This window comes from Podarcis cretensis (genome assembly GCF_951804945.1).
Source record: "Podarcis cretensis genome assembly, chromosome: 1".
In the NCBI taxonomy this organism is placed as follows: domain Eukaryota; kingdom Metazoa; phylum Chordata; class Lepidosauria; order Squamata; family Lacertidae; genus Podarcis; species Podarcis cretensis.
The window spans coordinates 124,229,018-124,254,837 of NC_137170.1; the positions used below are offsets into that span (position 1 = coordinate 124,229,018).

Here is a 25,820-nt window from a genome sequence, read left to right on the forward strand (position 1 = left end):
AACTGGACCTAATGGTCAGGGGTCCCTTTACCTTTACCTCGGGTTACATACGCTTCAGGTTACATACGCTTCAGGTTACAGACTCCGCTAACCCAGAAATAGTACCTCGGGTTAAGAACTTTGCTTCAGGATGAGAACAGAAATCATGCTCTAGTGGCGCAGCAGCAGCGGGAGGCCCCATTAGCTAAAATGGTGCTTCAGGATAAGAACAGTTTCAGGTTAAGTACGGATCTCCGCAACGAATTAAGTACTTAACCCGAGGTACCACTGTATTTGCCTTGAGAGAGTCTTTGAACCTCTTTTGTTTTCCAATTTTTAAGTTCGGAACAGAGTCCTTGCTTTGGAAGACAACAATCCGGCGTCCGCCCAAGATGACCAGCCCAACAACTCCCATCACCCAGTCTGACCCACAGTTGGAGTCCAACTCGTGGTGGTTGTTTTTACAAAAGCAAAAGCGGGGCAGCTCTTCGTCTTGGCAGAACTTTCACTCCTGGGGGCGGGGGGGGGGGGACGACAGGCCCCTCTCTCCCTCTGAGCCAATGGGAACTTCGGGTTCGCCGCTTCGGCGACTGGAATGTTGAGATTCCGCTCTCTCATTCGCTCCCGAAGGAAAGAAAGGGGGGAAAGCGCGGTTTGAGTCGGAGGCGTTGCTAGGCGACGGGGTTTCCCTGCTCAGCACAACATCCCCGCAGGGGAACCGAGAGGAGGGAGACGCGCGGATGAGCGGGAGGCGCCCCCGCAGCCCCCCCAAAAACCCCACTCCCGTTGTTGTATTCAGCGTAGGGGCAAGCAGCTGGCTAGCCAGCCATGAGTAGCGAGCAGGTGAGGGATGTACAAGTATTTTTTGTGTGATTGTTTGTGTGTCTTGTAGTTACAATTCAGCTTTCCCTCTCCCCCCCCCCCAGTGCTGCTTCGCCTCCCCCCCAAAAAATCACATGGAAACCCCCTCTTCGAAGTGCTTACAATGTCCATCCTGGCTAGCAGGATCATTGCTCGCGCGTGATCTCCAAGAGCCACAAAAAAGGAGGCACCGCTTGTCATTTAAAAGTTTTTTAAAAACTTGGCTACTTTTCGGTGTCTCTCTCTTGAACTTCGCAACTAGCTTTTCTCCCCGTGCCCGGCTCACTTCCCCCCAGGCAAACTCATTCCCTTCCGCTACGAGCAAAGCACCCGACATTTCTCCGATGAAAATAGGGACATAAGGAAAAGCAGGACGTCCCAGGATCAAATCAGAAATTGGGACGGCTTCTGCAAATGGGTGTGTGTGTGTGTTGTTGGGCTGTTCTTGTTTTTTTAATTTTGATTGTTTATTTTGTGGTTTTGTATTTTGATTTTGTTCTGTGAACCGCCCTGAGAACTTCCGGGTATACGGCGGTATATAAACTCAATAAATAAATAAATGAAGCCGGGACTGGAAAATAGGGACACTTGGAGGGTCTATATTAAAGGTAAAGGTAAAGGACCCCTGACAGTTAAGTCCAGTCGCAAACGACTCTGGGGTTGCAGCGCTCATCTCGCTTTACTGGCCGAGGGAGCCGAGGTTTGTCCGCAGACAGTTTTTCCGGGTCATGTGGCCAGCATGACTAAGCCTCTTCTGGCGAAACCAGAGCAGCGCATGGAAACGCCATTTACCTTCCCGCTGGAGAGGTACCTATTTATCTACTTGCACTTTGACGTGCTTTCGAACTGCTAGGTGGGCAGAAGCAGGGACCGAACAACAGGAGCTCACCCCGTCGCGGGGATTCGAACCGTCAACCTTCCGATCAGCAAGCCCTAGGCTCAGTGGTTTGCAGGTCACTGATATTATTATTACTTAGTATGCTCATATGTGTTTTTATCTTGTATTTTTATGCTGTGAACTGCCCTGAGATCTATGGATGAAGGGCAGTGTACAGCAGGCAGACCACAATACGTGGAGGTGGGGTGGGCTATGCTTGGCTTGGTGCGGGGTCTTATTTATTCATTCATTCAAGTGATTTCTTACTCACCCTTCACTGTTAAGTCCCAGGACAGGTTGCATGCAATCAAATCATGCAATCCAACAGGAGTAAATAAGTTTAAATATACCAGGAAAAACAAGGAGAACAATTCCAAGCAAAAGCAGCACAGTGTAGATTAACAAAAACAGAAGGGGTGAGTCCCAGTACCTTAACGGTCAAAAGGCCAGGGGTAAAGAGGTGCATTTTTGACACATGACAGACGTTGCAGGAGAATTTAGGGGCTGCTACAGAGAAGGCCCTCTTAAGCGGACATTCCTGTCATTTCTGAAGTTGGCAGAGCTACCAAGAGACTCTTGCTTGGAGGTGAAGAGAGAGTCATTAGCAATGGGTGGTGAAATTGTCAGACAAAATTTTAAACTCTTCAGCTCATGAGCAGTTTGGGTCTACAAAAATGCAAAGAGGCTGCACTAATATTAACACTTACCCCAATCAGGCTCCTTTATAAAAAAAGCAAAAGCAGATTTTTAAAGTGCCGTTTTAAAAAGTCAGTTGTAGAACTCAGTCTTAGCCACAGATTTATTAAACTGGAGATTCCAGACTATTTATAATTCCCGGTCAATAGTCCTGTGGCTGTAATCTGTTTCAATTGTTGTTAATGTGCTGATGAATGACAGGTAACAAATTGAAACATCTTGGGACTATGCCAGATCATGTCACCTTGAAGTAAATTGTAGACCTACTGAGATAATAACCATGCATCGTGTATACCGTACATGTTTCTCAAGGTAAGGCAGAGAGATTAGTTGGTCAGGAATTAACATCTGATGTACACAGAAATCAAATAAGGAGAGATGATAAGAGAAATGATTTTGCACAAGACCTGTCAGTGTGGTGGACCAGTGTCCACGCGGACAAAAATATCCGTGCATCATTGTTTTCAGCAGTAGGGGGCGTTCTTTCACTAGCTTGGTTACAGAAATTTATTTTAAAAAGTAAGGCTTGCCACTTAATGTTACTCTAGAATAGGAGGTTGTGTGTTTTCCCCCCTGAAGTTGATGGAACTCTCTCTCTCTCTTTTTGCTATTTAGTATAAAGCAAATAGATGGCATAAGCTTTCTTTTTTTCGAAATGCCTTTCCCCCTCTCCCTTCCTGACATTTACTTAAACATCCGCACTGTTTGAGGAAGGAGCAGGTGGTGTAGCCATATTTGTTGAAGGAGACTTTAATATATTCATCTCATTAGCGGAAAGTTGATTGCAGGATGACATCCTCTAGGAAAACAAGAATGCAGCCCAAGCTTTTCAAAGTCAGGCATTTAAAAGGGATGTAATCCTCCTTGCAGCTGTTCATATAATTTTTAAATTAGTTTTTGAAAAATAAACTTAAGCAGACAGTTTGTATTGGGGGGGGGGAGGGCTGGTGTTCTCACAATATCTTTAAAGTGGCAGCGCTTTTTTCCCTAGAAGCATTTCCAATAAGAGAGGAAGCAGATTCTTTTGCAAAAATAAATAAGGAAATAAAGAAATAAATAGGTAGGTAGGGCAGAGTTAGGAAACTTCGGCTCATAATTTCTTCCAAAATCATGGATTGCATAAATATAGAATACAGTGGTACCTTGGTTCTCAAACTTAATCCGTTCTGGAAGTCCATTCCAAAACCGAAGCGTTCCAAAACCAAGGCGCGCTTTCCCACAGAAAGTAATGCAAAATGGATTAATCTGTTCCAGACTTTTAAAAACAACCCCTAAAACAGCAATTTACCATGAATTTATCTAATGATCTAATGAGACCATTGATCCATAAAATGAAAGCAATAATCAATGTACTGTACTATAAAATAAATAAGACAGTATTGTAGATGATAAAAATTAAAATTATTATTTTTTCTTACATACACTGATGATAGTCATTGTTTGGATGGGGGGCTTTTATCCATTTCCACAGTGACACAGTCAGTCAGTCAGTCAGTAGCTGAACTGGGTTCCACACAGTCACACCACAAATTAACCAGAAAAGCCTCAAAAACCAAAACGCAAAATAAATAGCAAAAACAAATGTCTTTTGACTTCTGAAATGTTTGAAAACCAAGGCGTGGCTTTTGATTAGTGCAGTCGCCCCAGAAAGAATAGCCGACAGCTGCATTGGACGTTCGGCTTCCAGAAAAAGTTTGGAAACCGGAACACTTCTGGGTTTTTGCCATTTGGGAACCAAGGCGTTTGAGAACCAAGGTACCACTGTATAGAATAGGTTATACCTTGAGGAAACAAAGCTGTTGGAAGCTGGATGCTATTTCCAATAATGTATTTGGCATTTCTATAACAATTTTCTGCTCCAGTCCAGTGATGCTGCTCTGGTGCCTGTAAACATCACCCCACGTTGTAAATATTTAGCAGGCAAAGCTTTTTTTTTTAAGCTATGGAGATTAAATGATGTGAAAACTTCAGAGGCTTAATTTCTGTGGGTGGTATCCAGCTAAAGTGTTCTGCCAGTGCAAGGCTGCACTGTGCAATGGAATTCTGTTCCACTGAACTGAATGGGGAAACCAGCTCATATCAAGCATGCATCCCTGTGCATTGTGGTGGTGGCAGCTTTGGGTATGTGTTGCATTGTTTTTGAAATGCACCCATTACACCATTTTGGAGATTACCATCTTTGATTCCAGGAGATGTGTCTGTGAAACAGTTTGAGAGTTAATGGTTTGATTTGGTGACTGGGTCGTCTTTCAGTTGGTTAGCTCAAAATCCAGAGAAAGGTGAGTTTGTAGCTCCTAACAATCAGGGTGGCTCTGTGGGTTAAACCACAGAGCCTAGGATTTGCCGATCAGAAGGTTGGCGGTTCGAATCCCCGTAACGGGGTGAGCTCCCGTTGCTCGGTCCCAGCTCCTGACAACCTAGCAGTTTGAAAGCATGTCAAAGTGCAAGTAGATAAATAGGTACCACTCTGGCGGGAATGTAAACGGCGTTTCCGTGAGCTGCTCTGGTTCGCCAAAAACAGCTTAGTCATGCTGACCACATGACCCGGAAGCTGTATGCGGGCTCAATCGGACAATAAAGCGAGATGAGCACTGCAACCCCAGAGTCGGCCACAACTGGACCTTTTACCTTTACCTAGCAATCAGGGAGTAAAGGACCCCTGGATGGTTAAGTCCAGTCAAAGGCGATTATGGGGTTGTGGCGCTCATCTTGCTTTCAGGATGAGGGAGCTGGCGTTTGTCCACAGATAGTTTTCTGGGTCATGTGGCCAGCATGACTAAACCACTTTTGGCGCAATGAGACATCATAATGAGTGCCAGAGCGCACGAAAACGCTGTTTACCTTCCCGCTGCAGTGGTACCTATTTATCTACTTACACTGGCGTGCTTTTGGACTGTTAGGTTGGCAGGAGCTGGGGCAAAGAAGGAGGAGGAGGAGGAGGTTTGGATTTGATATCCCGCTTTATCACTACCCTAAGGAGTCTCAAAGCAGCGAACAATCTCCTTTTCCCTTCCTCTCTCACAACAAACACTCTGTGAGGTGAGTGAGCAACGGGAGCTCACCCCTTCGCGGAGATTCGAACTGCCAACCTTGCAATAGGCAAGTCCAAGAGGCTCAGTAGTTTAGACCACAGTGCTACCCGGGTCCTGGGTGTACTCAGGAGTGAGCTGTTGCCTCTTAGACTGTGGAGCATTTTCAATGGAGCGAAATGGATGCAGCCGCAGTTCTTGTGCAAGCTCATTCGTTTTAGTGAAACTGAGGCAGCAGCAGCGCTTCCATCCTTCATTTGAATGTGTTTCTTTCAAATGCTCTGCTAACGTTAATGGGAGAAATATATACTGGTATGCATGTAGCTGTTGAATGCTGAGGAAAAAAGATGACAGTGTACTGCAATAAACGAGCAAGAACCTAAGCTTAGGCATGTTTATTCAGAAGCAAGCCCTGCAGTCCTAAACAGGGCTTGCTCCTTGTAAATGCGATTAGGACTGCAGCTGTAAAAACTTTTTTAAAGTTTCATATTAAAAGTATACATGCCTTATTTTGCCTCCTGTTTTCACTACCTTGCAGCCCAAGCCACCCAACAAAGGGAAATTGGAGAAGCCTATAGCAAAATTCTTACCACTGGTGGATAAGGTAACTTTTGCTTTGCTAAACATTTTTAAGCATGCCTTTGGAGAGAAAATTCTGGTGAATAGCAAATGCGTACAAGCATCTATCTTGAATAGTTTCTCCGTTTATTGCGTTTATACCTTCCCTTTCTCCCAAGGAGCTCAAGGCAGTATACAGAGCCCCCCTTCCCTTTTATCTTTACAGCATCCCTGTGAGGTAGGCTAGTCTGCAAAAGATGCTGGCAGGCCCAAATTCTCCCAGTGAGCTTTATGAATGCCCTGATTCTGCTGAAGGCTATGGCAGTGCCTTTGATCCAGATACAGCCATAAGCAGCAAAACTCATGCGTCCCCATAGTGAGATACATGGCATAACCACTCATAATGGTTTCGGCTTTCATTTCCATTGAAAGATAGCAAGGTACCATTCACATCTATTAGAAAGGAAGTTCAGGGCTGCAACTGCCTTGCTTCTGTGCGTATGGTTGTCTGTGCATGGATCACCACTCACGTAGAAGAAGAAGAAGAGTTTGGATTTGGTATCCCACCTTTCACTCCCTTCAAGGAGACTCAAAGTGGCTAACAATCTCCTTTCCCTTCCTCCCCCACAACAAACACTCTGTGAGGTGAGTGGGGCTGAGGGACTTCAGAGAAGTGAGACTGGCCCAAGGTCACCCAGCAGCTGCATGTGGAGGAGCGGAGACGCGAACCCGGTTCCCCAGATTACGAGACTACCACTCTTAACCACTACACCACACTGGCTCTGTAGATCTGTGAGTAGATCTGTGAGATCAGCACTGAGTGCTGCCTTTGTCTACACAAGGCAGATATTTGCATCTGCTGGTATTGTCCCTTCCCTGGGCAGTAGCATCAAATACAGGGTTGTAGTTGCTGGACAGCAATTTCAGGAGTACAGATCCCTTACTGTAACCATAAACTGATTTCTAGATCGGGAAAGAGATCCACACATCCAGCAAGAGAGATCTCTGCATCCTTTCCTGTATTGTTTGACAAGGCAAGTGCGTATCTGAATGCACATCCCTGTCCAAAATGCAGTGGTCATCCAGACAATTGAATTAGTTGCATGTTTGTTTGCAAATGGATTTGATTTGCAAATTTTTATTTTTCATTTGCCTACTTACTGATATCGTTGAATTAATTTCTTTGAAATGGCTTACAAATGGCATTAAGGACTGTCAGGAAATAGTTGCTGGCATCTTTCTACAAATGAGAAATTAAATGTTTCAGATAAACTGTAAGCCGATATGGCATCAGAATCCTCCTTCGTTCCACCTGCGGGGAGAAGAAGAGGCACATGTTCCAGAGGAGTTTATGATAAGAAACGAGGTAACACCTGGTAAGCATAAAGCTGGATGCTTGTGTACAGATGGAAATGGTTTTATCACTAGGCATGCATTGTTTTTTTGCCCATTGTAATAACCTGGAAGATATGTAGGTGTTCTATCGATCATTTACTGGATTGTATTTTTGCATTTCTCTTTTGGTTTATGGCCAAAATGAAAACTGAATCAACCTCAGTGTAAACCCTGCTAGCCTGTGAAATGACTGCATGTAGGGCACACTTGATATATGCACACGATATATGAACTAGCTGTCAGGCTTCAGGGAATTGACTTCCTCCCCCCTCCCCCCCGTGGCAGTAAATAAGCAGAACAAAGGAAAAAGAGTCATCTTACCAGTTGTTGTTGTTGTTTAGTCGTTTAGTCATGTCCGACTCTTCGTGATCCCATGGACCAGAGCACGCCAGGCACTCCTGTTAGAAACTTTAATAATCACAGTGAGGGAACAAAGAACACGTCTCTTAGAAATGGCGGTGCTCCCAATTAAGGATTACACCCTCTTCCATCCCTATTAATCCACGTCCCTCTTATGTCTTGTAATCTGAGGTTGTCCCCTCTGTGCTTTCTGTTCTTAAACTTTCTGAGCTCTTCTTGACCTTGGGGAGAGCGGAGGGATGCCGTCCAGAGATTGTGAATCTGTTAACTCTCTCTCTCCCAGTGTTTCTTCTCCTAGCTGTTCCCCATCCAGTATTTCCCAGCTTCTGCCTTCTGAACTATATCCCTCTGCAAACCACTGTTCCAGATCTATACTGTCCTCCTGCTCTTGGGAAGATTCAGGATCAGGATCAGGGGGAGGGGGTGGTTCCCAACATTCTTCCACAGTGCAGCCCTCCTCAGCACGGTCCCTGACACTATCTCAACATAAGTTGATAGCTTTTCCAGCAAAAGGTAGCTCAGTTAATGGATTAAAACACATTGCCCTAGTAAGGGCTTCTTTCCTCAGGTGCATGCATCCCTTGATGACTGGCTGTGGCATATCAACAGACCTAGTATAAAGGCATTGTATTTGAAGTACGATGAGGTGATTAGAAAGGGTTGTCTGTGGTGATAGGTTTGTGATGGCCCAATCCTGCATTTCGGTGGTTACTCGGAGCTACAGCCACCAGGGGATGAAAATACATGTGTGAACCAGCCCTAATAGATTTGAGACTAAATATTTGCATCCGTGTATCTGCTGGCAAAAGTCGCAGTGTTGATACGATACGATACGATACGATACGATACGATACGATACGATACGATACGATACGATATCTTTATTGTCATTGTCCCATACAGAACAATGAAATAAAGATATTGTATTGTATTGTATTGTATTGTATTGTATTGTATCGTATCGTATCGTATCGTATCGTATCGTATCGTATCGTATCAGCACTGCGACTTTTGCCAGCAGATACACATCTGATGGGGCTGTAGTTTGCAATGTGATAGATAGATAGATAGATAGATAGATAGAGCCCTGCTTGATCAGACAAAAGGCCCATCTAGTCTAGCATTCTGTTCCAATAGTGGCCAGGTAGATGCCCCGGGGAAGGCCACAATCAAGAGATGAGCCCAATAACACTCTTTGCCACCTCACAATCTCCAGCAGCTAGTACTGAGGTATGGAGTGGAATTTTTGCTTGCCTGATGGAATGATCTCCCATTTACTCCCCTTGCATCCTGGGATTGGGGGGAATAGAGGGGGAGCCTTGTTCAGCTTGTGGGAGTCCTTGCACTGGCTTCTGCTAGCAGAACTGGGTAGCTTCTGATACGAATATACAGTCATACCTCGGGTTAAAGACACTTCAGGTTGAGCGTTTTCAGGTTGCATCCCGCGGTGACCCGGAAGTAACGGAACGGGTTACTTCCAGGTTTCTCCACTCGTGCATGCGCAGGTGCTCAGAATGAGGTAACGCGCATGCGCAGACACGGCGAATCACAACACACGCAGACGCAGGTTGCGTTCTGCTCATGATGCGAACGGGGCTCTAGAACAGATCCCGTTCGCATCCAGAGGTACCACTGTATAGCCATCATGACTCGTAGGGACAGATAGCCTTGTTCTTGATGGCCTTGTCTAATGTTGGCGTAACTTTATGACATTGCTTTGGCAAGGTGATTAGTATACCCCTGTGCTAAGCTAAGCACCGGTTGTTGACTGAGCAAGGTTTTGGATCAGAGTTTTGCTTCAGTGCATTTGAACTGGTCTCCACCCCCATCGTTCAGCCTGGACACTGAGTTCCAGCGCTGGGGGCCTTCTGGCGGTTCCCTCATTGTGAGAGGTGAGGCTGCAGGGAACCAGACAGAGGGCCTTCTTGGTGGTGGCACCCGCCCTGTGGAAGGCCCTCCCATCAGATGTCAAAGAGATAAACAACTACCTGACATTCAGAAGACATCTTAAGTTCAGGGAAGTTTTTAATATTTAACGCTGTACTGTTTTTAACACTTGATTGGGAGCCGCCCAGAGTGGCTGGGGAAACTCAGCCAGATGGGCGGGGTATAAATAAATAAATAAATAAATAAATAATAATAATAATTTAGATATTTCATTCAGCTAAATTGGTGTGCATGGCTCAGGGCGTTTAGATCTCCCAGATTACTTGTCAAATGCATAGGATACCACAGCTGATCAATAACCCCAGGCAGCTGACTCTTTAAGGATCTGACTCTTGTGGGATACCTTGAAGTGATTTGCCGCTTTCCCACCTTCTGTCATTTTCATGCAATGGATAGCAGTTTGGAAAGAGGCTCTTAACTCCCTTTTGGGAGAGGCAGGAGCCGATTCTGCAGAGCTTTGGTGTCACACGCTGGGTAGCTCAGTTGGTTAGAACGTGGTGCTGATAACGCCAAGGTTGCAGGTTCGATCCCTGTTTGGGACAGCTGCATATTCCTGCATTGCAAGGGGTTGGATCAGATGATCCCTTCATAGCTAAGAAAGGGAGGTGCTTCTTGTATCAAAGGATCATATAGTTGGAAGGGACCATGAGGGTCATCTAGTTCAGCAATGCAGGAATCTTTTGCCCAACACAGGACTTGAACCCACAGCCCTGAGATTAAGAGTCTCATGCTCTACAGACTGAGCTATCCCTTCCAACTCCACAATTCTATGTGGATTTGAGCTGGTACCACACAATATCTTCCTTTCCTCCCCTAGGAGAATATCTGGCTCAGAGGGCTCAGAAGCGAAAAGCACAGGAACCTCCTCCAGCCAGTGATTTGGGTGCCGGACCGTCAACTTCTAAAGCTAAACCTGGCGGCAAAAAGGACCGGGAAAATTTCAGAAGTGCTCTTGTTAACATCATCATGTGAGCTTCTGTGTAATTTTATTTTTTGGAAAAGTTCTTTCCTCTTTTAGAAAGTGCAAATATACATTTTTTTTAAAAAGAAAGGATGACCACCGAAAGAAAAAAGGTCAGTTTTGAGAAAGTCGGAAAAAAACAGACCTTCCTGCCCAGCAGCAGGAGGCTAAGCAAATCCCCTTGCTTCTGACTTAACTGAGATCAGGACTGATTTGCCAACCAGAGTTTGAAAACCATTGTGATTGAATTGTCGTGTTTGTTTTCGTTAGGCAGCCAGACCTTACTGAGGAGCAGCAGCTTTCCATAGAAGAAGCGAAACCTGGGGCAACAGAGGGCATAGAAAAAGACATTTTGGTAAACAAGACAATGACTCTTTGATTTGAGTGTTTATCAAGGGGAGGGAAAGCAGGATTGAAACATTAGGACTGCGGCAGTGATGCTGGGGGCCAGAGAGGCAGTGGTGCTCTCTCGTCAATGGTGAGGCTCCCAGCTTTGGCAGGGATGGGGCAGGGCAAGGTGGTAAGAGGGTCAGGTGAACGGAATCCACTCATACACTGCTGATGATCCTCCCTGGGGGTTTTCAGTGACTTCAGAAGGGAAATAAGGAGCCTGTGGCCCCTCCATGTGGCTTGTGGATGGACAAACTCCCATCGTTCCAAACTTTCAGCCATGCTGGCTGGGGCTGCTGGGGTTTTTTTTGCTTTATTTTATATTCTTTATTGAAAAACAAAAAGCACAAAATTACAAGTGCACAGAGTAAGGTAGAAGGTAAAGGTAGAGACCCCTGGACGGTAAAGTCCAGTCAAAGCGGACTATGGGGTTGCGGCGCTCATCTCGCTTTCAGGATGAGGGAGCTGGTGTTTGTCCACAGACAGCTTTCTGGGTCATGTGGCCAGCGTGACTAAGCCGCTTTTGGTGCAACGGGACACCGTGACGAGTGCCAGAGTGCACGGAAACACCGTTTACGTTCCCACCGCAGCGGGAAGACACAAAAAGAGTGAGATAGGACACAAAAATAGGAAGTTAGCCCTAAGGAAGTTAGATTAGCTTCAGCCAGAGCCAGGGCCTTTTCAACACTGGCTCCAGCCTGGTGGAACGCTCTGCCTCATGAGACCAGGGCCCTGCAGGATCTGATTTCTTTCCGCAGGGCCTGTAAGACAGAGTTGTTCCGCCTGGCCTTTGGCTTGGAGCCAGTTTGATTCCCTCCCTCCCTCTTTTTCTTTTTTCTTTTCCTTTCTCCTCCTGCGATGAGGCTACATTTTAATATTTTAATGTTTCAATATTTTAATGTTGTATTTTAATTTTGTTTTTAAGTTGTAATCATTCAACTTTTTTTTTTATTATTGCTTGTTAGCCGCCCTGAGCCCGGCCTTGGCTGGGGAGGGCGGGGTATAAATAGAAATTATTATTATTATTAAAAAGAAGGAACAAGAAATGGTACCCGTGTAGAAAACAATACAGAACAATAACAACAACAAAAATATATTGTGCACTTTACACAAAAGGGGGAAAATTTTTATTGTAGTTAACCAGACCTTAACCTAATATGGTATTTATAAAAAATAATTTCAAATGTCATTAAATTTGTCCATGGCAAGTCTACGTTTGTACACAACTTGTTCATGTGCAGTGAGTTTGTACGTATTGTCAATTCAATAATTAAAGGGAGCTGCATTGTTATTCTTCCAGTTAATCATTACCAGTCTTTTTGCCGTAGTCCAGAGAGTCCATTCCTATTGTCCCTTTGTTAGATTCCATGTGTTGGGTGTATAATTCAAAAGGATATTTGTTAGGGTGTGAAACCTAAGACGCTGGCAAGTTAGCAATGTCATGTGACTTTAAGTAGTCAAGCTCGTTAAGTTGTTAAGTTGCTCAGTATATAAAGAGTGTTTGTTTTCTCTGCCTGTGGGGCGTGAAGCAAAAATGTCTGAAAGATCCAGAGGTGTTTCTGTTATCTTTCTGCAATAAACCTGTCTTTGGAAAGACAGGCTTCCCTGTGTCGTTATTTCTTTGCTGCTGAGACTCTGAAGCTTGTACTGCAACAAGAATCTCTGCACTGGACTTAATTAATGCTCTGCAAAGAGAACTGTTGCTGGTTGCGCAGCGGAAGCGTTTACTGGACCAGTATACAGACTCTCTTAATATTTCCCCCTGCAAATTTAAGATTGTCTTGTAGATTCTCTCTCTTTCCTTCTCCTCAAAAATATTCAGTGTAGGACGTTGTAGAAACATATATTTTAATGGAGCATTATACCTGTCACATCTCCAGCAGCTAGACCCGGCTTCCTCAACCTTGGCCCTCCAGATGTTTTTGGCCTACAACTCCCATGATCCCTAGCTAGCAGGACCAGTGGTCAGGGATGATGGGAATTGTAGTCTCAAAACATCTGGAGGGCCGAGGTTGAGGAAGCCTGAGCTAGAGAGCTAGAGAGTCCCTTCCACAGGCTCTGTGTTAGAGGTTAAAAGTTTGAAACGGGAAGCAAGGGGAAATGGAAACCCTACTCCAAAAAATACCAAGCAGTCGTGCACGCACAGGTTAATTGTAGTTAGCACATTGACATATGTTTCACATATGTTTGAAGTGTGTGTTTGTGTGTGTGTGTGTGTGTGTGTGTGTGTGAGAGAGAGAGAGAGAGAGAGAGAGAGAGAGAGATATTTTGGGAGGGAACGCATGCCTCCATCAAGGCCAGAAATAGCTTTGCTTTTTCATAGCATGTTCTGGTCTGAATCTCCTGTGATGTTCTGATTTTGCAGAAATACTACTATTACATTCGCCACGGGATAGATACGGAACATGTGGCCCCAATGGAGGACTCCTGGCTGGAGCATGTCTTGGCACTTGTGCCACAACATTTGAAAGTGCTCAGTGAAAGTATCTATGCCCTCTCCGATGAAATGAGAGAGGACTATCTTCTCAGTGTGAAGAAAGCAATAGGTAATGTCAAATGTGATATTTGCTGGAGAAGGTCAGTCTTGAGTATTGTTTCAGCATAGGTGCATTTTTAGCCCATATGTTGTCCATACTGTGTTCTAGAGGAGCCTAGAATTTTACTGGGAAATATACCAGAGTTTTCTTAATGAAAAGATAAGCAACGATGGGCAAATATCCCTGAAGCAGTTTGCCACCACTTCCTGCCCAAAATGCAGAATACAGTGAGATGATGATGATGATTATTCATTACCCCACCCATCTGGCTGGGTTTCCCCAGCCATCCTGGGCAGCTTATGCTATTAGATCCTACTGGTGAGGCCCTACAGGCCTGGCTGTGGTCAAGGAGAAACTGTTTCTGGAGCAACATCTTTGAGGAGATAACCCTGCACACAGCAGAGGATTCTGGGAACATGGGGAGGAACTCAGCACCACACTATTGCAGTACAGTGGTACTTCAGGTTACAGACTCCGCTAACCCAGAAATAGTACCTCGGGTTCAGAACTTTGCTTCAGGATGAGAACAGAAATCGCGCAGCGGCGGCGGCAGTGGGAGGCCCCATTAGCTAAAGTGGTGCTTCAGGTTAAGAACGGTTTCAGGTTAAGAACGGACCTCCGGAACTAATTAAGTACATAACCAGAGGTACCACTGTAGTGCAAGTATTTTGGCTTGCTTGCTGGGTGGAACAGTCCCCACCTCCTTCTGCTGTGCACTGTTCTGGGATTCTCCTGAACTTTCCAGAGCCAATTTTGGGTACACACGGTGGGAGGGGGGAGAGGGTGCAAAACCCCATTTTGCAAGTGATGTGACTCAGTTGAATCCCACCCACGGTGTTCTAAGTGTTCTTTGTTCTTAGGTGCACATCCTGGGTAGGATTCAGTTTTGTACTCTTCCAGTCGTTCTGTCTGTGCAAGATGGAAAGATCCTGCCCCTTGCCCTGTTTTTGAGGGTCTCCCGGTCATCCCCCAGAGCCAATTTGGGCCGGCATTGGGGGAAGGAGAGATGGGCTTCTGCTGATGGGGTTTGTTAGGCGAATGCTGCCCTCTGTTAACAGGCGGAGGTCGCCAGGCCTGTTGACCCTCAGCACAACTTCATCAGCAGCACAGAGAAAGTTTGAAAGCCTCTGTGTGGTTACCGTTTGCTGCCTTTATTCATCACTCACGCCGTAAAATGACTCAAAGCAACTCACTGTTGTAAAAGCGTACATGATTTAAATTTTTTTAATGCTATTGGAAAGATATAAAAACATTATTGGCTAAAAGGGCTCATCCCAGTATCGTAGAAAAGGACAAGTCTTATTCCACCCTACTAAAAGATGAACTCCAATGCAGACTAGGGTACCATCATACCATAAAGGTAAAAGGTAAAGGTACCCCTGCCCATACGGGCCAGTCTTGACAGACTCTGGGGTTGTGCGCCCATCTCACTCAAGAGGCCGGGGGCCAGCGCTGTCCGGAGACACTTCCGGGTCACGTGGCCAGTGTGACATCGCTGCTCTGGCAAGCCAGAGCCGCACACAGAAACGCTGTTTACCTTCCCGCCAGTAAGCGGTCCCTATTTATCTACTTGCACCCGGGGGTGCTTTCGAACTGCAAGGTTGGCAGGCGCTGGGACCGAGCAGCAGGAGCGCACCCCGCCGCAGGGATTCGAACCTGCCGACCTTTCGATCAGCAAGTCCTAGGCACTGAGGCTTTAACCCACAGCGCCACCTGCGTCCCCACCCATCATACCATAATAGGTCTCAAATTAAGAGCCAAATGCTTGGGTAAACGTCTTTGCCTGGTGCCTAAAAGTCGATAATGATGATGCTGGGTTCGTCTCTCTGGAGTGAGTGTTCCACCGTTGGGGAGCCACTTCTGTTGCAGAATGCTATCTGTAAATGAGTGATGCTTGGAAACTCTGGCCCTTTAGTTGTTGCTGGGCTGTAGCTCCCATCATCACCCCTGACTATTGGCTATGCTTTCTGGGGCTGATGGAAGTTGGAATCCAGCAACTTCTGAAAGTCCACGGGTTCTCCATCTCTGCCGTAAGCAGAATAGCGTGTGCCACTGTTCATTCCCAATGCATTGTTGCTGGATAAATTGTTCTGGAAAGCACACATAAATTCTGTCTGAAAGGTTTAAACAAACAGGATTCCTCTTGGAAAAGCTTTCCATCCATTCTGGGCATAGAAGCCTGGTCTCCATCGTTCTTCTTTGGCCGTAGTCCTAAACACACTTATTACGATGTAAGCCTCACTAAACACTATGAGACTTATTTCTAAGTAAACATGCATAAGAATGCACTGTGAGGGTTTTTATTTCCCAGCTGCTTTTAATTTTCTGCTGGTTCAGCCTTTTTATGTACACTTATTTTGTTTTGTTCTGCAAAGTGTTCTTAAATCAAATGACTTTGATCCGCGTTGCCTTCGGTTACTCCTGCATAACACCCTTGAAGTCTTTTAGAAATAATTGGTTCGGCTTCTTTGTCACAGTCCCCCCTTCCCCTGTTTTGCTGAGATTATTTGTGTTTTGCTCTGTTTTTAATGCCTCCTTTTAGTTGACTTTGTTTTGAGAGACCCCAGAGAAAAGGAGGAAGACAAGAAGCAAGTTCTTCCACCTCATCGTGAAGAGTAAGGAAACGCTACTTCAAAACTTTTGCCTAGAAAATGTAACAGGCAAAATGCCTGAAGCTGTCGGAGGATGCAGTTCCTGTGCAATCTTAACGTGGGAGTGATTCACATTTCCCCACAGTGGTTCTACTTCTATGCATGGGATTGCGCTCTTGAAATGAGTTAGACCCCATTGGTGCAGTGATTATATGTATCCTTCCTGGCAAGAGCTCTCCAAGGTTTCAGACAGGTCATTCCCACCTTCTAGCTGGAGATACCAGGGCATAGCTGTCAACTTACAGATTTGAAAATAAGGGAGCAGCAGCCTCGAAAATAAGGGATCAGCAGCCCAAATAAGGGATTTTCCGGGCACAGGTATGTTCAACTTCTGAGCCCCTCCGAGCCAAAGGCAGAAAGCCCAGCCAGCAGCCAAACAAAGCCTCAAGCGGTGGTTCCCACAGCGCAGCAACCCGGCAAAGGGGATGCAGCAAGGAAAACCACTGTCACTTTTCCGCTGGGAAGCGCTGAGCAAAGGCGAGTCCCCAGGCAACGCGACCGATTTGATTGGCTCAAGGCATGCAAGCTCCACCCCCCAGTCATTCTTAGACTCCTTATTGGGTGAGCAACGCAGCCAAGCAACACAGCTGGAGCCTCCCTGGCCGGCAGGCAGGGAGGGAGAGAAGCTGCTTCCTTTGAAACCTGGGAAATGTAAGGGACATCATCAATAAGGGACAGCAGCGGGACACGGCGCTGGGATAAGGGAGTTTCCCACCAAATAAGGGACGGTTGACAGCTATGTACCAGGGGTTGGGCAAAAGATGTGCTCTAACACCCCAGTGAACAGAGGGCTCCCCCCTACCCTATATGGAAATGCAGAATGCTCTGCTTCTTGGTTTCTAGCTGTTGTGCAATGGGTTTAGGTAGAGCTTCAGCCCGTAAAAAGGTAAATGTAAATGAATCATGCAAAAGATGGGGTTAGACCAGATGTTTGTCTCACAGTAGCAGTGCCTGAAATGCACACCTTTGTAATGAAAGAAATGAAGGATTCCACCACGGGCGTAGCCAGGATTTTTGTTTTGGCAAGCTTTTGTTAGGGGGGCAGAACCTCAGATTTGTATTGATTTTGACCCCATGCCCCCCCTGGCTACGCCAATGGATTCCACACTCTAAGTAGGTCTTAGAATGTGCAACAACAGTCCAGTTGAGCATGTGGATTTCTGTAGTGGAGCTGTTGCGATTCCAAGCTGAGTTACATATTGACCCTTGCTCCTGTCGCAAATTTTGTTTAGTCCATGGGTTAATTTGTAGTTGACCTTTCTACTGACTTTTCTACGACACTTCTACTGACCTTTCTATGACACATTGCTCCTTCTTTGCCATCAACTTTATGGATCTCATTATCACCCTAGTTCATACATTTGTAAACAATGAAGAACTTTATGTGCCTTTTAAACAAAATAAAATATTGTGGTGTTCTCCTTGTTCTGCCCTGCACTGAGCATGCTGCACATTAAGTTTTAATGTTTTTCAGATCTGGGGACACAAAACTGTATTTTTTTAATAAAAAATGTAAATGCTGTTGCAGTGTCACTAAACTTCAGAGCAGAGCATGGCAAAAAACCAATAATAATAATAATAATAATAATAATAATAATAATAATAATAATATAATTTATACCCCGCCCATCTGGCTGGGTTTCCCCAGCCACTCTGGGCGGCTACCTACAGCCTTAATGGACACCAAACATGAAGTCACTGTTTTACTGTTATGTAAACTTGCAGAAAACAATAATATAGCTCTTACTATTGAAATGATTATGCGACACAGTTGATGTTGGCTTACAAATGCCTGCAAATGAAGCATTGTGCTATTATTACAAGAGAAGCCCTAAAGCCACTGACGACAAAAAACATTTCCCCCCCCCCCTTATTTAGTGCTAAGTATTGAATAAGAGTTGCTGCCACAAAATAAGACAGACTTATGAGAAACACATTTTGCAAGCTAAAGCATGGGTGTTGCAAGCTGTCAGGTGAATGCATAAGAAAAAGTACAACGGCACTTTCATTATGCTTCCTGTTCGGAGTGGATGGTTTGGCTGTGTAAACAGCAACAGGATTTATTGCAAAGAAGGTACAAACATGGGCACATCCAGGAAGGGGTGATTTGGGGGCCCATTGGCGTCCAATACCTCTACTGTCCTTGCCAAATCACCTCTCTCACAGGTAGCCTAGACATGTGGAACAGACCTACTAGATGCTCCATGAGGAGGAACAGGTGGGCATCTGGGGTGTAGTAGGACCAGCATTAGTGGACAGAACATCTGGAACAGCTGGGGAAGAAGACATGCTTTTGCTAATTCTGCCCAGCATGCTCCTTTGCCAGGGACTCCTTGGATGAAGTTGAGGGTTGTGCTGCGAACTGCTAGCCTGTTGTGGGGGAAAAACCAACCCCAAAACTCCTAACTACACTAGTGGCTAAAATTATGGAAACCTTTTGGAAACAGTACATTTCTGAGGTTTGATAGCACCTGATTGGCTCTCTAAATGCTCATGCTCGTTGGCTACATTCAAATGAAGGAAAGCTTCTCATATCCTGCAAGTTGTGCTTCCTTTTTCTGGTTATTTGCCTATAACTTTTGATGGAACACAGATAATTGAACAAACTTTGTTGCATTACATTCTTCATTAAATTATCTTTCCATTGATATATAATGTTATGGTATTGCTCCAAAATAAAGTGGTGTTATGAGCTACCAAACTTCAGAAATACACTTTTTTTCCAGAAGGTTTCCACAATTTTGGCCACTGGTGTAGGTAAACCAGATGGCTGTGGTGCCTTGGAGGACAGCAATACCACAAGGAACAAGGATTAGGCTTAACTAGCTTCCTTCTTCCTTCCTTCCTTCCTTCCTTCCTTCCTTCCTTCCTTCCTTCCTTCCTTCCTTCCTTCTGCTCTCCCTGCAGTTCTTACTCTGTTAATGTTGATCTTGCTCTGTGTGCATTAAATAAGAATGGGTTAATGGACTGCATCTTACTATAATATTGATTTTAGGTTCCCATAGGTTTATTGAATTGATGGTTCAATTTTATGATAGCTTGTTGACACGCTTTCTAATTGTGTCAAAATGTGATGCTGTGTTTTGATATTGGTTGAATGTTTAGGCAGAGGGCCTTCTCAGTAGTGGCACCCGCCCTGTGGAACGCCCTCCCACCAGATGTCAAAGAGAAAAACAACTACCAAACTTTTAGAAGACATCTGAAGGCAGGCCTGTTTAGGGAAGCTTTTAATGTTTAATAGGTTATTGTATTTTAATATTTTGTTGGAAGCCGCCCAGAGTGGCTGGGGAAACCCAGCCAGATGGGCGGGGTATAAATAATAATTATTATTATTATTATTATTATTATTATTATTATTATTATTATTATTATTATTATTATTATTATTATTATTATGAATCACTTTGGGCCTGCTCCACCTTATAGGGAAAATATATATATATAAACAAACACTGAATTACCGTAACTAAGTAATGGTGGGGTGCCTTGCAATGAAACCAACACTGTGCACATCCAGCCACAGCAGAAGTTCCATTGTGCTCAATGGGGATCCTATAGATTCTATAGGCATTTGGGAGAAAGCTTCATGCTCACCAGCAGATTTTGTGCCTCTGACAAACTCACTTCCTTGCTTAGTAGTTCTAAGTGTACTTCTAATTGGTTAATTAACTACCTAAATTGTATGCATACGGCTAATTAATTTGATAAGGCCTAGGCATTCACAAGGGATTTTGGATTAGTAAAATAATTTCCAAACTCAGAAGAAAATCTTAACCACCACCCTATTTAATTTTGATATATTTCCCCAAAGGTGTATTTTTAATTTCTGACAAGGTGGTAAAATTGAGTTTGTCTTCTATATTTTAAAAAATCCAATAACGCAGCACAGATATATCTGTACTCCATGTATCTCTTGGGATCTCAGTGTTACTAATTTGTGAGGGTTTTTTTTTCTTTTTGTTTATAGGATGGAGATAGTGCCCAAACCTTGGAACAAGTCCTACCTGGCAGCTCGTGCTTATATAAATGAGCATTTGTACGCGATGAATCCCACCATGTTGGCTGTTCTAGACCTCTGGCAGACATCTTTTAAGTAAGCAGTGTTTTGAATGCGTAGATGTTGCACTTCTGTCGATGTAAATGTAATAATAACTAATAAAAATAAAATTTTATTTATATTCCGCCCGTCCCGGTTCAAAAACCGGCAGCTAACAACAAATTTAAAACACTTTAAAACACTTAATTATAAAAGCAGCATAAAATACAGTATAAAAACATGAATAACAATAAAATTCAAAAATCAATTAGATAATCCCCAGGGCTAGCTGGCTGAATTGGTTCTACTTGGGCCAGCGAGGAGGTCAGGGGAGAATTAGCTGTGGGGTCTCAGAGTGGGTGATATTCATAAAAGGGGAGGGGGAGGAAAGAGAAGAAAATAAATGATCAGGCAGAATTCAAATGTGTACAGATGTGTTTACAGATGTGTAAGTAAAAGTTTCCCAAAGTCGGAGAAGCAGAAGATGATGCTGTGCCTCTGCTCCTTTTCTACTCCTTGTACCCAAGGCTTCGGCCCAGTGTACCTGAAGGAGTGTCTCCACTCCCCTTGTTCAGCCCGGACACTGAGGTCCAGCTCCGAGGGTCTTCTGGCGGTCCCCTCCCTGCGAGAAGCGAGGTTACAGGGGACCGGGCAGAAGGCCTTCTCGGTAGTGGCGCCCACCCTGTGGAACTCCCTCCCATCAGATGTCAAGGAAATAAACAACTGACCTTTAGAAGACATTTGAAGGCAGCCCTGTTTAGGAAAGTTTTTAATGTTTGATGTTTTATCGTGTTTTTAATATTCTGTAGGGAGCCGCCCAGAGTGGCTGGGGAAACCCAGCCAGATGGACAGGGAATAAATAAATTAATAATAATAATAATAATAATTACAGCCAGTGTGGTGTAGTCATTAAGAGCGGTAGACTCGTAATCTGGGGAACCAGGTTCGCGTCTCCGCTCCTCCACATGCAGCTGCCGGGTGACCTTGGGCCAGTCACACTTCTCTGAAGTCTCTCAGCCCGACTCACCTCACGTAGTGTTTGTTGGGGAGGAAGGGAAAGGAGAATGTTAGCCACTTTGAGACTCCTTTGGGTAGTGATAAAGTGGGATACCAAATCCAAACTCTTCTTCTATTATTATTATTATTATTATTATTATTATTATTATTATTATTATTTATTTATTTCTTCACAGACCCCTTGCATGTCTCCACTTTCTCTCCTTTGGGGCTCTCCCCAAAAGCCACACTTTGTGTGAAGCTTTTGGACTAACCCCTTAGGCTTCACCCTCAAAACAAAATCCTAAGGGTGCAATCCTAGGTCCTCCCTACTTATGACACCAGGAGACAACCTCCAAGGCACTTGTTCTTCGCTCCAGTCACCTGATCATCACTGAGAGCGAGGTCCTTTGGAGGTGTGTTGTTGGTGCCAGCAGCACACTGCTGAAGTCATGTTTGCAGACATCGTTAAAACTGCACCCGCCAATGGACCTTTGTCTTCTCTGTGTACAACAGAGGCCCCTAGTCCTGGTTGCAAGTCAACAGTCATATGCAACTGTCACATCAAAATCTATTGCAGCAGTACTTATCATGCATCCAGGAACTAGTTTCTGCTTTTCCAGGTTACAGTTCTGCAATTCCAAGTCTCTGAAAAGCAGCCCAAGGCTACTATAAGCAAATATTATAGTTGAGTAATTGTGCTTCTGGGACTCCACAGCTTAAAAAATAGCTTGCTGGGAGGATAGTGAGCAGAAATATGGCTGGCAGCGAAATGGCTAAGCGCTCTTCTACCCATCACTCAAAATTGCAGTGCTCCAAATCTGCTTTTAAAAGACAAACATTTAGTACTTAGTTATGCACATTTCTGCATTAAGTATTTGCCCCTTCGATCTCCTCTTAATTTGAAATACTTCACTTGTGGATGTTGTAAGGCAGGTAGACAACAAGTTTAAACAAGCAAGATGCCTAAAAGTTTCCGCTTCGTTCACTGTCTATTTTTTTTTAATCCCCTATTATTTTTCTTATACCATACTTTATTCTGTTGAATATTATTTATTCATTGCCTCAAACTGCAAAACACGATGATCATACAAATGACCAGTCTCATCCCATGGTGTTTAGTAATCAGAGGTGCAGCTGCTTAATTTTGAACATCGGCAAGTAATAAAAAGAATAAATTCAAAAGAAATAAAGCTAAACTAAAAGCTGGAAATTTTCACACCAGGCTGTTGGTATGAAGGGAAATAAGACGAAATTTGATTGGCTTGTTCTGTTGTGGCAGGGCCTCATTCTGACAGCAAGAGCCTTGGAGGAACTAAATGTTGTCAGAGCACATTATCTTTAAAACATTTCTAGAGTTGTGCCTAATTAGAATAAGGTTTCTGTCCTGACAGAGCAAGGTCACAAACGTTACCATTTTTCATTTAAATCAGCTGTTGAGCCAATTCCCAGATGGAATATTTTCATCCCTGAAGCTCAGATTATTTCATTAATAAATATATATTGTGGTAAAAGAAAAGACAAGGAAAAAATTCCTTTAAACTGTTGCTTTGTCATGCTTAGTTTTGTTCTCTTAAGTCACCAGATAGTTACGTTTATCAGGGAAGTTTTAATTGAGTTGTTTGTTCCTGCTTTGTTTTCATGCGGCAGAGAAGTACCTGACAGCTCATCAGATAGTTTAATAAATTTTAATTTGACATGTCAGTTAGTCCAAAAAGATAATCTGCTTTTAAATAATAGGCAGCTAATTTTCTTTTAAAGATATGAAATCTGATTAATTTCGTTTTGCACAGGCAAAATTGTTGCACTGGGAATTATTGTTCAGGATTCAGAGGGTTTGTTCTCCACCAAATGTAATTGAAAAGTTGAGAATTACTACCTTGTGGTCCTGACATTCTTTGTTTCATTTCCCTCATTAATAGAAGACCAGCAGAGCCAACTATAGGGGGCGGAAGGAGCTTCAACCCCCTTAATATTTGTGGGTAGGGGGCTGAGCTCCCCCAGTATTGAGGGGACCCCCATCCTCTGCAGCTCACCGTCGCCGAGTGGGGGTAGGAAACGCTGAGGGGCGTGTTATGTTGTGCATATGACATCACACGACGCCAGGCCCCCTCAATATGGGGGACAACTCGACACCCCTGTAAATGAATTATATTCCCTGAGCAAAATACCTGTGATTCCTTCCTTCCTTCCTTTCTGAAATCACACATATTTTTTATGTTACGCAGAATTGCCCGAGACAATAATGATTTACAAATATAGGAGACCATTTATGCTGTCTAGTTACAAGTTTCCCCTTCTACTTGGCTGTTTTAAGTAGATTCCACTTAAATAACATATCTGTTCCTGTGGAATAAGAGAAATAGTGTGTTTGGACCATGTTGTCTTGTTTTGCACTTGGTATAAGCAGCCCAGGGAGTGGCTCATTCTTGATTTATTAAAAACTTTACCCAGAAGAGCTAATGAAATTTGAGTTTTTAGTGTTTTTCCTATCCCTTGCACCAAATAGGAAGCAAATGGTGAAGTAAATTTTCTGTCGTCTCCCCTTTGAGTCTTACATTTTCTTATTATGTTAATTACCATGTGCGTTATCAACTTTTATTGAAGATATGTGATTACTTTTATTTGAATCCAGATGCCTTTAAAAGAATTCATAAGAATATTGAAGCCGTCTAGATTCAAATCGAGAAACATACTGTTTTAAGTCAGAAGACGCGTGCTACAATCTGGATTGTACATAAGCTGTTAAACTAAGGCATCTTCCATTCATACACTTGTAATCTGTTTTCATATTTAATTATTTAAAAATGCTCTGGTTCTCCAGAAGTGGCTTAGTCATGCTGGCCACATGACCCGGAAGCTGTACACCGGCTCCCTCAGCCAATAAAGCTAGATGAGCGTCGCAACCGCAGAGTCGTCCGCGACTGGACCTAATGGTCAGGGATCCCTTTACCTTTACCTTTATGACCTTGCTATGCCGTTGTGGGTCGTCTGCTGTTGGGGCAGGGGCCCGGTAGGAATTTTCCCATTTGGCTGATTGGCTGGTGGCACTTGGGTTTCGCTTGCCGTGTAGCAAATCATCACAGCTTTGTAAGGTTTGGCGGTTAGGCATTGGTTCAAGGTGGTCTAGCGGGCAGGTCAGAGAACATGGCCCCTCCAATGCACAACAGGTATTCTGTTAAAGGAATCCAGGGACTCTCCATGCTTTTGTCGACCCCTTTCGGGGGGTAGGGCCATGCAAGAGTCCCTGGGAGCATTTTGGAGTGAGCTTGAGTCACGCGACCATACCAGTGTTCCCCCACGGTGTTCACCTGTACTGACAATATGGTGGGGCCCAGGCATCAGTGCTGTCCTGCTGAGGTCAGGTGCAGCTAGTTGGGAACTAATGCCTAAACAAACCATTCACTATCTGTAATCAACAAAGTTGTGACCAAAATTATGCCAATAAACTAAAACTAAACTCCGTGTCGATTGTGTCTTTATTATTGGGAAGCTCCTGGGGATCTTAACACGCAACAAAACAGAGCATTCACGGTTTTCTTTGCTTAAAGCTATAAACATCAGAGGCAAGTGGCTTGGGAAAAGGTGTTTACCAGATTGTTTTCATGACTCCTACAGAGATTTGCGCTTATTTGATAAAGAAGCATTTCATAATCGTTCGGAATCGATGGAGCTCTCATTCTTCCAGAACATAGTTGTGAGGCATATGGAAGCTACCAAAGACGCTCTTTTTAAAAAGTAAGACCAAAGCGTATTCTGTGAATAATGTGCCTCAGGTTTAAGGGCTGGCCACAACTCCTTTTTTGATTGCTTGTTCAGGGATGGAGTTTCCTGTTATACTTGAAATGTTGTTTTTGATATGAATACTAGAACTGTCTAGGGGATATGTATACTGTATGTGTACATCAGCCTGTCACTACTCTCGTGTATTCAAATGGAATTAATTCTGCTCTTTGTTTTAATTTTAATTTCCTGTTAATCTGCAATGATATTATTTTGTGGGGGAGGGTGGGTGGGTTTGCAGTGGTTTTTTTTTCATGGAAGAGCCCGCCATATTTCGTTTGTTGGGAAAGATGTGATTATTCTCTTAACCAGCGTGTTTATTGTCATTTGGAGTGCTGTGTGGAATGTGGCTGTATGACTGTGCAGTCGTACCTTGCAAGTCGAACAGCCTAGTTCTCGAACGTTTTGGCTCCTGAACGATCAAAACCCAGAAGTGAGTGTTCTGAATGTTCTTTTGGAAGCTGATCGTCCGACGGGGCTTCTGCGGCTTCCGATTGGCTGCAGGAGCTTCCTGCAGCCAATCAGAAGCTGCAATTTGGTTTTGGAACATTTTGGCTTCCGGAACGGATTCTGTTCGACTCCCAAGGTATTGGGATCCTATTGGCTAGTGCCCGTGACATCACTGATGTCAAGCAGCTCTCATCACAGACTTTATTGCCTGGTTTTGCAAGACAGGACGTTTGAACCCTTAGGAGAACATGGGAAACCTGTTGAGGGGACATTATAAAAGAGAATGTTTTTGTGTGGCCTGCGGTACTGCAAAT

At 44.1% G+C, this 25,820-nt stretch overlaps 1 protein-coding gene across 1 annotated transcript in view; it reads left to right on the top strand.

The window, feature by feature from the left end:
* Positions 1 to 682: 682 nt before the first annotated feature.
* The window catches only part of DNAH7 (dynein axonemal heavy chain 7), a 148,087-nt gene continuing 122,949 nt past the window's right edge, over positions 683 to 25,820 (top strand). Inside the window, exons 1-9 of the mRNA XM_079974784.1 lie at positions 683 to 822; positions 5,981 to 6,046; positions 7,268 to 7,376; positions 10,520 to 10,670; positions 10,934 to 11,018; positions 13,419 to 13,599; positions 16,133 to 16,205; positions 20,209 to 20,334; positions 24,892 to 25,011. Of these exons, the coding sequence (XP_079830910.1) occupies positions 808 to 822; positions 5,981 to 6,046; positions 7,268 to 7,376; positions 10,520 to 10,670; positions 10,934 to 11,018; positions 13,419 to 13,599; positions 16,133 to 16,205; positions 20,209 to 20,334; positions 24,892 to 25,011 (926 nt within the window). The 5' untranslated portion in view covers positions 683 to 807. The remainder of the gene's footprint in view (positions 823 to 5,980; positions 6,047 to 7,267; positions 7,377 to 10,519; positions 10,671 to 10,933; positions 11,019 to 13,418; positions 13,600 to 16,132; positions 16,206 to 20,208; positions 20,335 to 24,891; positions 25,012 to 25,820) is intronic.